At 39.0% G+C, this 18621-nt stretch overlaps 1 protein-coding gene across 3 annotated transcripts in view; it reads right to left on the bottom strand.

Annotated features, from left to right (window-relative positions):
- The window catches only part of SWIP (strumpellin and WASH-interacting protein), a 412754-nt gene that overhangs the window by 249181 nt on the left and 144952 nt on the right, over window positions 1-18621 (bottom strand). For all 3 annotated transcript variants that reach the window (XM_067141154.2, XM_067141155.2, XM_067141156.2), the window contains 2 exons: window positions 16916-17070; window positions 4344-4523 (listed from right to left, as the gene is read on the bottom strand). In XM_067141154.2, coding sequence (XP_066997255.2) covers window positions 4344-4523; window positions 16916-17070 — 335 coding nt within the window. The remainder of the gene's footprint in view (window positions 1-4343; window positions 4524-16915; window positions 17071-18621) is intronic.

Below are 18621 nucleotides of genomic sequence, written 5' to 3'. Positions count from 1 at the left end.
TGATACATGTTTGGAGTGCTGACATTGCAGGTCAGTTGGAGCCTCACACTCTGGTTATGCTGTCAATATCATGATGGTTGTGATTATAGTTTTAAGTGATATTATGCAAGATCAAACGAGATTTGAGTTTATTTTTATTTAGTGAACTTCATTGCATGTTTTTAAATTGTAATGAGGAATAGATTAAATTATTCGAACCTGTTGTTTAATTTTGATTTCATGCTTTATTTTAGGAAATAGATATTAATATTTCCAGATTCAAGTTCACTTCTGTAGCGAATTTCACTTCATGTGTTAAGAGTTTCAACAAGGATCAGATTTAAATATCCAGACATTGTGTTAAAGTTTCGATTTCGCCTGGCGGTATGAGTGATGTGTAGATACCATAACATTGGCTCAACGATAGATTTAGGATGCGTGTATTATAATTATCATTAAGGATGAGTAGACTCTGTAACGCTGACTCAACGAGAGGATTAGGATGCCATCTGTACATAGACAAGTCATAGGTTAGGCATTTTTGTGCATCGACTCAACGATGTTGTGTTTGCAGTAGTGGATACGAGTCTGGAAGATATTAGTAAGTACTATTTAGGCCATATTTCGGCATAATCCTTACTAGCCGGAAGGTGCTCCCATAATAGCATTACATCAGTGGCGGCATGAATGCAAGTGTTGTCCCACGTGGAAACCTGGCTAATGGAGACCGATCCCTACTACTTAGCCGCGTGCGTTCAAGTTTGATGAACGTTCGTTATTATTTGTTTCTTTTTCTTTACTGTTTGGGTGTTTAGGCTAGTGTCGTGTGTTGACACTTAGTTCATTTTTGTAGGATTTACACTACGAATGCGGTTTTGATTCGTCAGCTGTTTATTTTCATTTTTCATTATCCACATTATTTAGATGCGACTTTGACTTACCGATCACTTGTAGCTTAGTTTAAGGGGACAAGTGTTTTGCAAGTTGCTTTACATCGCACTGACAGAGATAGGTCTAATGGCGACGATGGGACAGGAAGGGGATAAGAGTGGGAAGGAAGCGGCCGTGGCCTTAATTAAGGTACAGCCCCAGCATTTGCCTGGTGTGAAAAATGGGAAACCACGGAAAACCATCTTCGGAGCTGCCAACAGTGGAGTTCGAACCCACTATCTCCCGAATATGGACACTGGCCGCACTTAAGCGACTGCAGCTATCGAGCTGGGGACAAGTGTAGGTAGACAGATTTGTAATTGTACTTTTTGTAGTTATAGAGAATTGGAAAGATTTCCTGTTGATTGTTTTATATTGTGGACTTGTATTTTAACGAATTTAATGACGTAACTGTTTCATAACGTGAAAGTTGGTTTAGTAAGAACATTTTCAAGTGATTTATCACTTTTCTTTAACTTCAGTTTTTCTTGCATTTCTTGCATTTCACAGTTTTGTTTCTTCAGAACAATGTAACCTAAGATCCCCTTGGATCAAGTGGTGTTGGTTCCTTCTGAACATCTGTTTGGGGTGATGCACGTTTCAGCATCGGGATTCCTTTGTAACTTAAGGATGTCACGAGATGATAATACATGGTGAAATTTTATTTTTAACTGTGACAATTGCTGTTAACTTGTAACGAACACCATGCTTTCGAGAAACATTTGGCAACCTACCCAAAACAACTTGTCTGTTTTCTATTTGCTTTATGTCGTGCCAACACAGATAGGTCTTATGGCGAAGATCCAAAACAACTGACAGTCAATTTGGTTCGATTAAGGATCCATTCAGGGGATGTTCCAATATCCGATAGGATAGTCGACTGGTGGATAACCTGAATTAAATGTAAATCTAGAATTCTATTGTTGAAGGTCAGATTTTGCACGGAACATGTGGGTTAAATCGCAGTTGCTGTTTGGATCAATGTTGCCTGATTTTCAGGGTTTTTATTCTTTTTCTGGATTTTGCTGTCCACAAATCGTACATCGCATTATCATTCTTTGGAAGACAATAATATAAACAAATTCAAGATATTTTTTTACTACTGTGACTGCGTTATATCATGCTGTGACAAATTTAACTGATCTTTCTTGCCTATTTAGTAAAACTAATTATCGTGATTACATTGAATAATATTTTTATTAAGCACATTTTTTTTCTTGCTCCTCATTTGAAGTAGTTATGCTCTCCTCTGAACCCTACCGATCGGTTAATGAAGCGACAGAAAAAAAGCTCTCAACGACCCCAAGATCCGAGTCGACATTTCTCTACCTTAGTAGCCGAGGCAGACGACTGACGATGGAACAGTAAGTTCAAGGGTCCAACGTGTCAGTTTAGTTTCACTTCTGTCCCTAATCTTGAGTAGAGTAATTGAAAATAACCTGATTTTCTATTAAATACACCCTTCATGTAGGACTAGGCTGGTGAATGTGTATTTGTTGAAAATGTTATTTCAATGTCCTAGGTAGTATGTAATATGTTGTGCACTGATGTGGTTTACCAATGAATATTTGTTTATAATGTTATTTGTTTTACGTCCCACTAACTACTCTTTTACGGTTTTCGGAGATGCCGAGGTGCCGGAATTTAGTCCCGCATGAGTTCTTTTACGTGCCAGTAAATCTACCGACATGAGGCTGACGTATTTGAGCACCTTCAAATACCACCGAACTGAGCCAGGATTGAACCTGCCAAGTTGGGGTCAGAAGGCCAGCGCCTCAACCGTCTGAGCCACTCAGCCCGGCAAATATTTGTTTAATTTTGACATTTTCAAATGTACTGGCTGTAGGGTTATGTTAGTGAATTATGTGTATATTTAAAGTAGCCATGGTTGCTGATTTTCTTATTTACTAAGTATGGTATGCCATTTCACTGATATGGGGCTTTTTCTTATAATGTGTTGTGTGTACACTGTTGTGTTTTATCAATGAATGTTCGTTATATTTTGTCATTTTCAATTGTTTTAGTGTTAGGTTTGTGGGTCATGTACCTATTTAAAGTAGGCTTGGTTGATGAATATGTTATTTACTGAGTGTGGTGTGTCATTTCAATGTTATGGGTGTTTTGTGTATTTCTTGGATTATGTCCTGTGTTGTTGTCTTACCAACAAATATTAATTACTGATATTTCGTTAGTGTCAAATGTACTGGCTGTAAGGTTATGTAAGTTGGTCGAATATTAGTTTTGATTTTGGTATATTATTTTAAACAGTTTCATGTTTTCTAACAATGGGAATATGATTTATATGTACAATTCTTTTATACAAAGATTATGAACGTTATCAGCATTAATTATATTAGTTACGAATTAACGTCCAGCCGTGTCTTACAGCAGACAGTAGCCCAATATTTCAGCCATGCTGGATTCTGCATTAAGGTCTGATAGATTGTAGTTGGTCTTGATACTGGGTACAATTATTTCAGTGGAGAGCACTTTTGCACGTTTTTGCATCCTTAACATCATTAAAGAGGATCATATCTAATTTTTTTAACGGCAACAATCTTCAATGATGGGAGTAGCATCTTTCACTGGAGCAATGCACACATCAATACAGCACAAATTGTTCAACAGTGGTTTCAGGAATGTAAGACACTTTGTCATCAAATTCATCTGACCTAAATCGAACCAAGCACTTCAGGCTTTAACTAAAATTGGTCACAAGAGATACATTGGTGTCAATATATGTACACTTTTACATGCCAACTGACAGTGCCATGATTTAGTTCGACTCACTCACAGCAACACAAACTTTCTAATATTCAATAGTTCAAGGAATTACCTTCATTGTCTTGGCATGAGACTTCAGGGAATTAGTGAATGATTCTTGGAAAGTCTGCCTGCTAATAAAAGGATAAAGAAGATAAATGCAACTGAAAAACATCAGTATAATATTTTAACTTCTTATCCCAACTTTCATTATCCTCTCATTTCCACTTTAATCCCAACAAAATTTAATTCCTTCTTCCATCAATAAGTTCTCATTTAACATATCCATTCATATGTTCAAGTATTTTTTTCATATCACAGTTATCCACTTTAATAGGAAAGTGGTCATGCCATTTGACTCTTGTCCACTGACAAGACCTAGACAGAGAAGCAGATAAAAATGGCTACCTTAATTTCCACTTTTAGAAGTACTCAAATACCAAAAATGGTTGAAAATTAATCTTTCTCTTTCTGATCCCTTTTACCAGGCATGTATTACAAAATGCATGGAGGATACCTTAAGTGACAATCTGAATTCCTACAATAAATGCAGAAATCTGCACCTAAATGAAAGCATCAATTGTTTCAATTAATTCTTAAAATCAACACTTGAAATACAAGCCAATTCTAGATCATATTAACTCCTTTGTAATTAAATAAATTCCACTTACCGTTGTGTTCATGATTCCAGTACCGTGTGTCCGAATAGAATTTGCTATGTGACGTATATTTATAGTGTTGAGGTGCTTGTTATTACTGGACTGCTCAATGAAGATCTGATTGTTCAAATTGTACAGATATTTAGACACAAATATGTGAATATTCCTCATTATTTCCAATACATCCAAACCCTGAAACAAAATAATAATAATTATTATTATTACTTGGGTTCAAAAACGAAACTGCAGGACTAAGTAATTTCAAAAAACAATGAGCTGGCTAATGTGATAGAATCTGATTATGTTCTTTCAAGCAAGTTGCATTACGTTGCATCGACACAGGATGGTCTTATGACAACGATGGGATAAGAAAGGGCTAGAAGTACCTGCGGCCTTAATTAAGGTACTGCCCCAGCATTTGCTTGGTGTGAAAATAGGAAACCATGGAAAACCATCTTCAGGGCCGCCGGCAGTGGGGTTCAAGCTCACTATCATCTGAATGCAAAATGAAAGCTGCGCACCTCTAACCACACCGCCAACTTGCTCGGTACTAGCTAATGTTGGCCCTTTACAGACACATACTTGCATAAAATAACTATGTTAGGAAAAATGCTTCTGAACTAGTGATACACATAAATAATATCAAACTTCAGTTTGACCATAGAAATCAAGAACTGAACACTTATCACATCCTTGTCCCAAATAGAAAATTTATAATTACCACACAATATCACATAGAAACATACAGTATACCTTACTTACTAATTAAAAATCTAGTTCATAGTAAAATGGAGAAATCTAATAAGGCATAGATACCTTTAAGAAGCACCAACAGCATGACAGCAAATGATAAAATAAAAACAGGCATGATTTGGCCTAACATGTTATCACAAAAAGTCTTTTTTTGCTATTTGCTTTACGTCGCACCGACACAGATATGTCTTATGGCGACGATGGGATACGAAAGGCCTAGGAAGTGGAAGGAAGCGACCGTGGCCTTAGTTAAGGTACAGCCCCGGCATTTGCCTGGTGTGAAAATGGGAAACCACAGAAAACCATCTTCAGGGCTGCCAACAGTGGGGCTCGAACCCACTATCTCCCGATTACTGGATACTGGCCGCAATTAAGCGACTGCAGCTATCGAGCTCGGTCACAAAAAGTCATACACCGAACAGAAGGATAGGAACATGAATAGAAACATATGACAAGATAAACACAACAAAAGGTTAAGTGAGGGAGCAATAGAAAAAAAGAGACTAACACAAACACAGAAACACAAAAGGACAAGAACAACTCTACATCTTCACACACCGAGCTCGATAGCTGCAGTCGCTTAAGTGCGGCCAGTATCCAGTATTCGGGAGATAGTAGGTTCGAACCCCACTGTCGGCAGCCCTGAAGATGGTTTTGCGTGGTTTCCCATTTTCACGCCAGGCAAATGCTGGGGCTGTACCTTAATTAAGGCCACGGCTGCTTCCTTCCCACTCCTAGACCTTTCCTGTCCCAACGTCGCCGTAAGACCTATCTGTGTTGGTGCAACGTAAAGCAAAAAATAAACATCTTCACATACTGCTGTCTTCATACAGGTGGGCTGTCTCCTCATCAATTCAAGTTCTTCTACATCCATTTCTTCTCAGCCCCTGAGAAGATATTATCTCCACTTCCTAGTTTCGTCATCAGAAGAGAGGACGATGACACCACTGAGGGGTCTTCACGACAGATTTTCAGTCTTGGTGAGGGACGTGTAGAGCAAAAATAAGATTACCGTACATTAAGATTAATGTGAATTTAAAAAACTTAAGTTCCACATTTGTCAAATCTATACATGTTTCGATCCTAATTGGATCATCTTCAGTAGATGATACACTTAAGAAAATGGAAATTGCAACACCATGAAGGCATTGGTCGTCTGTGTTGATTTTCAAGATATGGAACGATGCCATGTAGGTATATAAACGATCAAGGTTTCAGACCCATTAGATTGTTACTACAGGTCTTCCCACGTGATTGGTCATGGAGGAATCAACTCCAGTATACGGACTCTGGCGTAGAGTAACTGACTTGCAGTCTGTGCAGTGAAGTGTTCCCTGTCAAACATGCCTCGATGACAGAGAAGAGCACGTTATCAACAACTGTCGCCGTTTGAGAGGGCTCGGATAATTGGGCTGTGTGAGGCTGGATTATCGCTAAGGACTGTCGCTGCACGTGTTAGCCAACAGGCATCTACGGTACAACTTGTATGGCAGCAGTCGTCAAATGAAGGTACCCACACTCTTAGACCTGGCACAGGCCCAGCGCGACAGACAACTGTGAGGGAGAATCGCCGCATCATTTGGATGGCCCAGATGGAGCCCCATGACAAGCAGCGCAAATTCGAGCAGCTGTGGCACCCCACGTTACACAACAAACAGTTGGTAATCGCCTGCGTGCAGCTGGCTTACAAGCCCGTGTCCCTGCAAAAGGTGTTCCATTGACCCCACAACAGCGACTTGTAAGGCTGGCCTGGTGTCGAGAAAGATCGACGTGAGTCGACGAATGGCATAGGGTCGTCTTTAGTGATGAATCAAGCTTCTGTCTTGCCCGCAGTGATCGCCGGAATCGTGTGTGCCAATGTATCGGGGAGAGGGGCCGCCCAGATCTTATTGTCGAGAGGCACACAGTGCCAACACCAAGCATTATGGTCTGGGGAGCTATTGGCTTTAATGTGAAATCACAATTAGTGCTTGTTGAGGGCATTATGACTGCTCGACAGTACGTTGATAGGGTAATCAATCCAGTGGTTGTCCCTATAATGGTGAACATTGCTAATGGGATGTTTCAGCAGGACAATGCCCGGGTTCACACTGCACGCATCTCCAGAGAAGCTCTCCACGACATCACAACCTTAGAATGGCCTGCCAGATCCCCGGACCTCAGTCCTATTGAGCATGTGTGGGACATGATGGGTCGACAACTGGCCGACTGTCCTCAGCCACCCACAACTCTGAAACAACTGACCCGTGCAGTGCAGGAAGCATGGGCCACAATACCTCAGGAGGCGATCCAGGGCCTTATTGACTCCATGCCTAGACTAATTCATCAATGTATTGCAGTTCGTGGTGGGCACATCCTGTATTGATTGTTGTCCAAACTTGCGGTCAGAGGGAAATGAAAGTGTAATCATCAAATCACGACTGAACACTCGTCCTGCTTGTTCAATTGCAGCAATGTAACACCAATCCTTCTGGGTGTCGCAATTTCCATTTCCTTCAGTGTAAAATTAACGTATACGTATTTTAGTTAAACTTTTAAAATTGAAACAAGAATGATGTTATGAACGTTAAAATGTTCTTACTAAGGAAAAGTTCATGCTCTTGTAAGGTCATGTTAAAATCTTCAGCGTGCACTGTTATCTACTTGTCATGATATCCTCTTGATGTTTCATTACTTAAAAGTCTGCTAACTGGTCTTGACGGTATTTGATTAATAATTGAAATGTCATAATTTGGTTTGCTGCCAATAGGGATTACCATAATTGCATATGTCTTGGTGGTATGACTACCTGTAATTGGAAAGTAAATTTAATGCCGCAAAGGAAACACAAAAAGTGTTCTCTCGTGTTTGCGAGTAATAAAGTTTCGACTAACCTTCTTTGCCCAGTTGAACGATGTGTTTACATGCGTGGTTTTGTGCACACTAACCTGGTTTTTCATATGCTGTAGGCTCAAGGTCTGGAGGAAGAATGGCAGGAGGGGAGGGACTGAACTTGACGTGATTGTCAAAGGAACTGTAGGCGGAAGAGATGAAGTTATCATTGGTTGAGGGCGGGACCTTTCATTATGATTTAAATCTACAAAGAAGCGGAATAAAAGTTTCAAATAAAGAATTCAATTTTTCAATTATTTAATTTAAATTGTATTCAGAGTCAATATATTGATCAATATGAATATTTATGTTCTCTAAGTTATTTAGTAAGGGGCCTTCTTATGCCGAACTAATAATCTTTTAATCTTGTTAGATTGACATGTTATCATGGTTGGATTCCTTCGTATGCATATTTATGGCTGAGAAATGGTTATATCTATTAGCATTTAAGTGTTCTTGAAATCTTATTGCAAAGTTTCTCCCAGTTTGACTAACACAGGATGCTTTGCAGGATTGAAAACTGATTTTTGTATTCGCACAGGATGGAGTGGCATGGAGAGCTACATCAGTCTATGGACCGATGACTCGAACATCATCATTCAAGAATAAAGGAAACCAATCGGTTCCTTATTCGTACATAGGGATAGCCCTGGAAAACTGTATTTTGAAGTTACTCACAAGACTTATCCAAAGGACTTCCAAAAAGAAAGGAACACCCTACAAGCTATCAACAACCTCAGCGATGATATAGAAAGCATACTAGGACTGCATCCATAAAGTTTCACACAGTGTTTGTAGATTATACAAAGGCTTGGCAGATACAGCTATATGTCGGTACATTGCTCAGAATTTGAAAATAATGGCATTTCTGTATCGGTCATGTCCACAGTAACAAGGAAATGCACTTTTTACTTTTCTGTAATTTCTGTCTGTCTGCCTATATATATATATATATATATATATGTACACGCATCACGAGAAAACGGCTGAAAGAATTTCATGAAAATCGGTATGTAAAGTCGAGGGATGAGTCACTACAATTCTGCCTATGAATCATTTTATTCACGGTGAGTAAAATGGTAGTTTAGGGGAAGGCCTGAAATTTAATTCTCAAATATTTATATTATTAGTGGTCCTAATGGTTCATGGTGTGGGTTACTGTAGTCATGTCCTAGTTCGTGAACCATGGGCAACGGCTGAGTGGATTAGTAAGTGGTCCCGAGAGTCAGGATACCAGTTGCTATGGAATGGGAGTGGGCATCTCGGACATATTCTGAGTCACAGCCTTCCTTGAGCTCAGGCGGCTAGGACTATACAATTCACCGGTGGTCCATAACCCGTTAGAGGAGAGATCCTCACTTGGACTATGTGCAAGTAGGGTAGCATCCTGCTTCATGAATTTACCGAGCTCAGAACATTTTAAGCAAGCCTCGGACCTATGGCAGTAACAGAGTCCCACTCCCATGTGACAGGCGAGAGACTCCTTGGAAACAACTTGGCGAACAAAATGGAATTTGATGGGGAGCTATCAATATTAATGGGGCTTATGGAAGAAAGAAAGTAGAACTGGCTGAGTCAGCAAAGAGGATGCATTTGGATGTGCTAGGAGTAAGTGATATTCGGGTAAGGGGAGATAACGAGGAAGAGATAGGAGATTATAAAATGTACTTGACGGGTGTTACAAAGGGAAGGGCAGAGTCTGGGGTAGGGTTCTTTATCAGGAATACCACTGCATGCAACATAGTTTCTGTTAGGCACGTAAATGAGCGAATGATGTGGGTAGATTTGTCAGTGGGAGGAATTAGGACTAGAATTGTATCCGTGTATTCCCCATGTGAGGTTGCAGATGAGGATGAAGTTGACAAGTTTTATGAAGCATTGAGTGACATCGTGGTCAGGGTCAACAGCAAGGATAGAATAGTGCTAAATGGTGATTTCAATGCGAGAGTTGGGAATAGAACTGAAGGATACGAAAGGGTGATTGGTAAATGTGGGGAAGATATGGAAGCGAATGGGAATGGGAAGCGTTTGCTGGACTTCCGTGCTAGTATGCATTTAGCACTTACGAATACATTCTTCAAGCATAAGGCTATTCACCGCTACACATGGGAGTCTAGAGGTACCAGATCCATAATAGACTATATCTTAACCGACTTCGATTTCAGGAAATCTGTTAGGAATATAAGTGTTTTCCGGGGATTTTTCAATGATACAGACCACTCACTACCTGATCTGTAGTGAACTAAGTATCTCTAGGCCTAGGGTAGAGAAAGTGAAATCTGTCTGCAAACGAATAAGGGTAGAAAATCTCCAGGACGAGGAAATTAGACAGAAGTACATGGATATGATTAGTGAGAAGTTTCGAACAGTAGACAGTAAGCAAGTTCAGGATATAGAAAGTGAATGGGTGGCATACAGGGATGCTGTAGTAGAAACAGCAAGGGAATGCCTAGGAACAACTGTGTGTAAAGATGGGAAAAGGCGAACATCTTGGTGGAATGATGAAGTGAGAGCAGCTTGTAAACGTAAAAAGAAGGCTTATCAGAAATGGCTCCAAACAAGGGCCGAGGCAGACAGGGATGTGTACATAGATGAAAGAAACAGAGCGAAACAAATACTTGTTGAATCCAAAAAGAAGTTGTGGGAAGATTTTGGTAATAACCTGGAAAGGCTAAGTCAAGCAGCAGGGAAACCTTTCTGGACAGTAATAAAGAATCTTAGGAAGGGAGGGAAAAAGGAAATGAACAGCGTTTTGAGTAATTCAGGTGAACTCATAATTGATTCCAAGGAATCACTGGAGAGGTGGAGGGAATATTTTGAACATCTTCTCAATGTAAAAGGAAATCATCCTGGTGGTGTTGTGAACAGCCAAACTCATGAGGAGGAGGAAAATGATGTTGGTGAAATTACGCTTGAGGAAGTGGAAAGGATGGTAAATAAACTCCATTGTCATAAAGCAGCAGGAATAGATGAAATTAGATCTGAAATGGTGAAGTATGAAATGGGAGGAAATGGCTTCATAGAGTAGTAAAATTAGCATGGAGTGTTGGTAAGGTACCTTCAGATTGGACAAAAGCAGTAATTGCACCTATCTATAAGCAAGGGAACAGGAAAGATTGCAACAACTATCAAGGTATCTCATTGAGTAGTATACCAGGCAAAGTATTCACTGGCATCTTGGAAGGGAGGGTGCGATCATTCGTTGAGAGGAAGTTGGATGAAAACCAGTGTGGTTTCAGACCACAGAGAGGCTGTCAGGATCAGATTTTCAGTATGCGCCAGGTAACTGAAAAATGCTGCGAGAGGAATAGGCAGTTGTGTTTATGTTTCGTAGATCTAGAGAAAGCATATGACAGGGTACCCAGGGAAAAGATGTTCGCTCTACTGGGGGACTATGGAATTAAAGGTAGATTATTAAAAGCAATCAAAGGTATTTATGTTGAAAATTGGGCTTCAGTGAGAATTGATGGTAGAATGAGTTCTTGGTCCAGGGTACTTACAGGGGTTAGACAAGGCTGCAATCTTTCAAATTTGCTGTTCGTAGTTTACCCGGATCATCTGCTGAAAGGTATAAAATGGCAGGGAAGGATTCAGTTAGGTGGAAATGTAGTAAGCAGTCTGGCCTATGCTGATGACTTGGTCTTAATGGCAGATTGTGCCGAAAGCCTGCAGTCTAATATCTTGGAAGTTGAAAGGAGGTGCAATGAGTATGGTATGAAAATTAGCCATTCGAAGACTAAATTGATGTCAGTAGGTAAGAAATTCAACAGAATCGAATGTCAGATTGGTGATACAAAGCTAGAACAGGTCGATAATTTCAAGTATTTAGGTTGTGTGTTCTCCCAGTATGGTAATATAGTAGGTGAGATTGAATCAAGGTGTAGTAAAGCTAATGCAGTGAGCTCGCAGCTGCGATCGACAGTATTCTGTAAGAAGGAAGTCAGCTCCCAGACGAAACTATCTTTACATCGGTCTGTTTTCAGACCAACTTTGCTTTACGGGAGCGAAAGCTGGGTGGACTCAGGATATCTTATTCATAAGTTAGAAGTAACAGACATGAAAGTAGCAAGAATGATTGCTGGTACAAACAGGTGGGAACAATGGCAGGAGGGTACTCGGAATGAGGAGATAAAGGCTAATTTAGGAATGAACTCAATGGATGAAGCTGTACACATAAACCGGCTTTGGTGGTGGGGTCATATGAGGCGAATGGAGGAGGATAGGTTACCTAGGAGAATAATGTACTCTGTTATGGAGGGTAAGAGAAGTAGAGGGAGATCAAGATGGCGATGGTTAGACTCTGTTTCTAACGATTTAAAGATAAGGGGTATAGAACTAAATGAGGCCACAACACTAGTTGCAAATCGAGGATTGTGGCGACGTTTAGTAAATTCACAAAGGCTTGCAGACTGAACGCTGAAAGGCATAACAGTCTATAATGATAACGTATATATGTATGTATGTTAGTGGTCCTATCGATAAATGCTACATAATTAAAGTTATATAGAATTAAATTTCCGATCATTTATGTCATACATTTTTACTGTACTGGCCATTATAACACAGATATTCAAAAATTAGTATTTTTGTTGCTAAGTCCATATAAAAACCGAGCCACGAGAAAATGGGTTAACAGAATTTAATGAAAATTGGTATATAGAGTTGGGGAATAAGAAACTAGAGTCTAAGCTATAAACAATTTTATTCACCCTGGATGAAATTGTAGTTTAGAGGAAGGCACCTAACATTTAATTTTTAAATACCTATGTTATTGGTCCTATCGAAAACAAAAGTTATAGATAATATAATTTCTAATCATTTATGTTTTATTCAGTTTTACCATACCGACTATGATAAGAGTGGTATTTCAGAGTCGGAAGAAAACTAAATGTGAAGGCCTACAATATCGAAAGCACATAACATTGATCAACAATAAGATTACATTGACCATTGTTTGTTGTGGTATTCTTTCTCTCTTATAGTTCCACTCAACTCCGAGATGGGATTACTGCTGCGAACCAAGTATAATAGCCTGACTGAATATTGGTGGGAAATAACTGGGGAGTTGGAAAACTTTTTTCTTTAACATGCCATTCCTCTGGTTCATACATTTCCTGATACTGCTGGTATGTAACACACTGGTTCATCATAGTATTTCAGCCATTCGATCCCTACTCTGATGCGCTGTTTTGAATGAGCAGTGTGTACATTTACGGCAGGGATTCACTTAGAAGTGGTAGTAGTAGTAGTAGTAGTAGTAGTAGTAGTAGTAGTAGCAGCAGCAGCAATATGCCCTTGTCTAGAATTACAATTTACTGGGCAAGTTGGCCATGCGGTTAGGGGCGCGCGGCTGTGAGCTTGCATCCGGGAGATAGTGGATTCGAATCCCATTATCGGCAGCCCTGAAGATCGTTTTCCGCGGTTTCCTATTTTCAGACCACGCAAATGCTGTACCTTAATTAAGGCCACGGCTGCTTCCCTCCAACTCCTAGGCCTTTCCTTTCCCATTGTCGCCATAAGAGCTATCTGTGTCAGTGCAACATAAAGTCACTAGCAAAAAAGCATTACAATTTAGGCCGATTCCAAATTATAGCACCACAATTCACTAAATAACTCAAAATTCAACCCTTAAAAGAGCCATTTCTTAAGAAAAGCTTTTTTCATCTTCACTTTTATAAAATTCTACATTCATATTATTCCAAATTAGCAGTGAAGAGGGGTTTCTCCTCTGGATTGGAGGAAAAATCTACCTCCAAGTCAGATAGTTTTTTCCGACTCATCGGGTACTCATAGGAAACAGATTAGTAAAAAGGCATAGTTTTTGCTCTGGGACTATTTGAGCCCCCGTTGATAAAAGATTAAGAGAGTTCACGGATCACGGCTGTCTGCGGCTTGGTCATTCCAGCTCATGGAACTTTGGACTGTTAGATCGGCAGCGTAGTACTGTTCGTTGAAAGTGAGAAAAATATGTGATTTTTCATTTAATCGAGTATTTCATATGAAAGCATTGCTATGAATCGCGCCAGTCCTACTGGTGTCATTGTAATGATCTATGTTCACTTCAGTTGGGAAAACTACTAAGACAGTCTTTCTGAGGATGTAAAGAGGCAGGTGGAAAGCGAGTGTCTGCCATTATAATGAAAACTCCCCAACCTGATTGTGACTGATGGTAGGCAAGCGGGCCTACCATTACAATGAACATTCCCTAACCCAGTCTTCATATGAGAAAAGACATTTGGTGACTTCCCCGTCACGTTTCTAGGGTAACGTTAAGAGCAATGCAATTTAATACAATCTTGCTCACAACGTGTACACTACCTAATATAGAATTCTGTTGCAAAGCACGGGTACATCAGCTAGTTAAATCAATAAAAGTGAACTTCTACCTATTTGATACTATATATTTGTTTTAAGCAAATGCATTATTTGGTTACCTGATTTCTTGCAAACTTGACCGATCCATACTAATCAGAGTAATCACACATTAATTTATTTAAACACCTTTAAATATGCTGTTCCACCTTGCAAATACTATTAACAGTCTTTATTACATTACTAATGACTGTACGTTTCGAGAACTTAGAATGTTCTCTTTTTCAGCGGCATAATAATCACCTAACAAATATTCTCTTGGACTTGTTAAATCATAAAATCACAATTCTTAATGTATGCTTGCCTCATTAAAATAAATATTAACATTTATGATCACAAATGAAGAGGTGACATCTTAAAAAACACCCAGGACTTGTACACTTGGTTTTTGAAGGAAGTGTAGGTGGTAAGAACGGTAGGGGTAGACCAAGGTATGAATACGACAAGCAGATTAGAGCAGATGTAGGATGCAAAAGTTACATAGAAAGGAAAAGTTTAACACAAGATAGGGTGGCATGGAGAGCTGCATCAAACCAGTCTATGGACTTTTGACTCAAACAACAGCAACAGCAATAACTGTTGAACTCTTCTTGGTTGAATGATTTAAGAATCATATGTCACACCCTATAAAAAAGAACATCTAATTCTAATCTTACAAGGTTAGGGCGCGAACCAGAGAACTGCCGATCTCGCGTAAATTTTGCACACACATTAAATGAGCCACGAATAACACAATGGTCAAACTACTTCTTTCAGAAGTACAGAAAGCATAAAGGTAAAATGTTTGAATTAGCACACTCGGCCATGCAGTACTGCACCATGTGCAGGGTTCACTCATCGAGAGGCAGCTACTCCATACTCAACCCACAACTCGTACTGTCCATGAGCTGATTTAAGGCCATGCTGACATATGCTTAAGAAGAATGTGTGTTCAATACTGGAGAAGTGGTAAGCGGGATCCGCTTTCGTTTTCGTCAGTGAAACAGAAGTTCCATCATGTCAAAAGTAAAAAAGACCACACTTCCTGAACAGCATGGCGGCGAGCTGATATGACGTGGGCATACAAAAACTGTCACAGTGTCTACAAAAATGCATAGAACGAAATGGTGACTATGTAGAAAAATAGCTAAATGTTCAAGCTGTAAAATGATGTAAACCATTGTAGAAATAAACAGGTCTATGTATTTATTTTTAAAAAAAAGGAGACCTTACTTTTGGGATTACCTTCGTATATACTGAGCCTACGATTACAATTTGTTATCAAAGAGCATTCCAGAGGGTTATAGCTCGAGGTTAGTGGCTCTAAAGTCTTAAATCTAATTAAAAAACCTACCAAAGTCATGACATACATTCTTTTATATCATAAAATCCTATTAAAGTTGGGGAATGATAGAAAAACAATTTGAAAGCAACATTCATATGAATATATTTATGCCAGGTTAACACTGTACATATCTGACAGCTAAAACATGGTGACAATCTGCTGACTGTTTTGCGAGTTAAACCCATGTATCTGTAACTTACTCTCTGAGGCAATGCTCAATGGCAGCAGCAATGATATCTTTATACTTATGGCATATTATTTCCAAATTCTAATTATTACATAGAGCACAGTTTCACGTCGTTGAATGCTTGGAGAATTATGAACAGGTTGTTATATATAGCTTACTGGGGGGGAACTGCATGATGGTGAAGGTTGGTATTTTATTTATGTAACTAAATCTAGCATGGCTAAGGCATGGCATTAAAGCAATGAATACAAGAGTATTTACAAAGTTGGTACCCCTCAAGTTCAAGCAACATAAACAGAAACTTAAACAGCAACATAATTCACAAAATATAATTTAAACACAATGCCAGTTTACTTAATAATCTGAGAACAGAACTAAAGAATGAATGGGTCACCTCGTCATCAGTATGATGCCAATGAGTCAGAGTGGAACCACTTAGATGAAGCGTCCTTGCATGCTGGTAAGTTTCATGTTGTTTGTGATATATGGAGTTCATGGCAACTATTCACTTATTTTCTTCCTTTCTTTCTGATAGTTTAACATCACAGGTTTTTGGGGACTATGAGATTGAAGTTGGTGGTCATGACCACAGAACTCAATTTAAAGCATTACAGCATACAGGACTGAATATGTTAGGTCAGTGCATTGTGGTATGGGCAGTTACAGCTACTAGCTCTGTACTCAAGACACAGGTGGCTTTGAATCCCTTGTCCACAATCCTCAAAATGGTTTTCCATTGTTTCCCATTTCAACTCCAAGGAAATACTACAATGGTACCTTTCGCAAGTCCATGGCCGCTTCCTTCCCATTCCTAGCCTGTACAATTTATTACATCTACACCCAGAGACATGTGGTGTGTGTAGCTCAAATCCATAGGGTGTACCAAAAAAAAGCAGAGAGAACTGGTGAGCCGAGTATGTCCCTGGACACTCCCAAAACAAAGCTATATGCTAAGAAAACTAATTTCAAAACCAGGAAAGAAAAAGAACACAAATTCTACTACTTGATATGGTTGTCAAAGCTGGCAGATGTACAGAGAGGAAATAAAACAGATAGCAATGATGCATAAATACACACCTGTTCAAGAGTCTGACTTGGTAAATGGTCTTCAACAGTCACCAAACCAAATTTGTGGCACGCCAGGGAGCGCATTTCACCATATGTTTTCCAGTCATGTAAGGCTACAGTTGTCAAATTGTAGAAAGTTTCTTCTAAGTAACGCTCAACATACCCTAAAAGATAAGAAGGACTAGTTCAATGGTATTTCTCTTTCAGCTAATGCACAATGAGAAGGAAAAGTATAAGGTATTTCATATAAATATGTAAGTTTTAAAAAAAAAGGTACGGTAAATTTCAGTGCACAAGAATTAACAGACAACCAGACAATTACAAGCTATTAAAATTATTCTGTATTGACGGTTTTCAGTTTACAAAGGAAATTTAAATTGAATAGGAGGACAAATTAAATTTCCCTTGTAAAGTGAAAAGAACCAGACTGTCACAAAGTGAAAAATAATCATTTTTAACAGCAACTTTTCAAAATCAATCTAAGCACTAATAACATATATGCTGTGATATTGCTGTTACTGCATCTAATAACAGCAGAAAAGTGGTAGTCTAAGTACCTAATCTGCTAGCAGTCATGTGACAGATAGAACAAGGACTTTGCTTGGTAAAACCCTATAGTTCTGAATTTTCACTTCATTTACAATCTGGTGGTAGTAATTGAAGAGTGCTTACACTCCAGCACTATGGAGGGTGATTCAGTAAAAGCAAGCAAGAACTGAACAGGAAGTGGGTGTTTTGGATCACATTAAGGGCGAGAACAATCCTATCAATTAATTCCATGATTGGGTCTACTGAGGTTAAGCAAACCAAGTTTTAGAAACCTCATTTCCATACATATCCCAAGTTTCCTATGTTATACTGCTAGATAGAGCACTCCCCTGTAAACCCTCTGATATGTTCACACTTCTACCACATTACCTTGTATCAAGCCTGCAATACTGAACAGACAATACAGGTTTTTTTCATATTTCCCATATTCCACAATCAATTTCAAACCAATGTTCCTAAATCACCATCGCATACCGCATCACTGTCAAATACAGTCGAACTTCGATATCTCTAATCACCTCATGAGGAAAATTTTATTTGGAATTATCAAAATTTTGAGATATAGAAAATTTCCGTTTTAGAGCACGTATACCACATAACTGAATCATTTATATCTATGGGCTGGTCAAGTATACAGTGTTATTTAACTGTACAAAAACAATCTGGAAGTATTTTATTAGTATAATTACGACACTTATTATAGCAACTTGTTGGAGACAATACACACAGTAGACGAACATAAAATATACCTCCATTAAGACCCAGGGAAAATCTGTCTCTTCTGTCTTTTACGCTTCTTTCATTCCACATTGTTCTCAAACACAGTTATTCCTGTGGAAACATTATCATTTACATTCAACGTTCTGTATGTAAGAAGAGGAGCCACTGAATTTAATGCCTCACCTGCCAACTGTACAGGAGAGGGCTCATGCAGCTCCAACTGACTAGTCAACACACCAGCAGTGGACAGATTAAACCGCTACGTAAACATACCGAGGTTGACTGGGAAGATATACTGTAGTATGTTAAGGATCAATATAGATACCTTTTAAATGCTGCGTTGCACAGTTAATATTGTAAGTATTTTCAGTTTGTACGGAGGAAACTTTTGCTTCAGGAAATCAAGAAAATAGTATAATCCAATTATGGGTAATAGAGAAGAAAAT

Source organism: Anabrus simplex, chromosome 2 (genome assembly GCF_040414725.1).
Source record: "Anabrus simplex isolate iqAnaSimp1 chromosome 2, ASM4041472v1, whole genome shotgun sequence".
Taxonomy (NCBI): Eukaryota; Metazoa; Arthropoda; class Insecta; order Orthoptera; family Tettigoniidae; genus Anabrus; species Anabrus simplex.
This window is presented reverse-complemented; position numbering and strand designations above follow the sequence as displayed.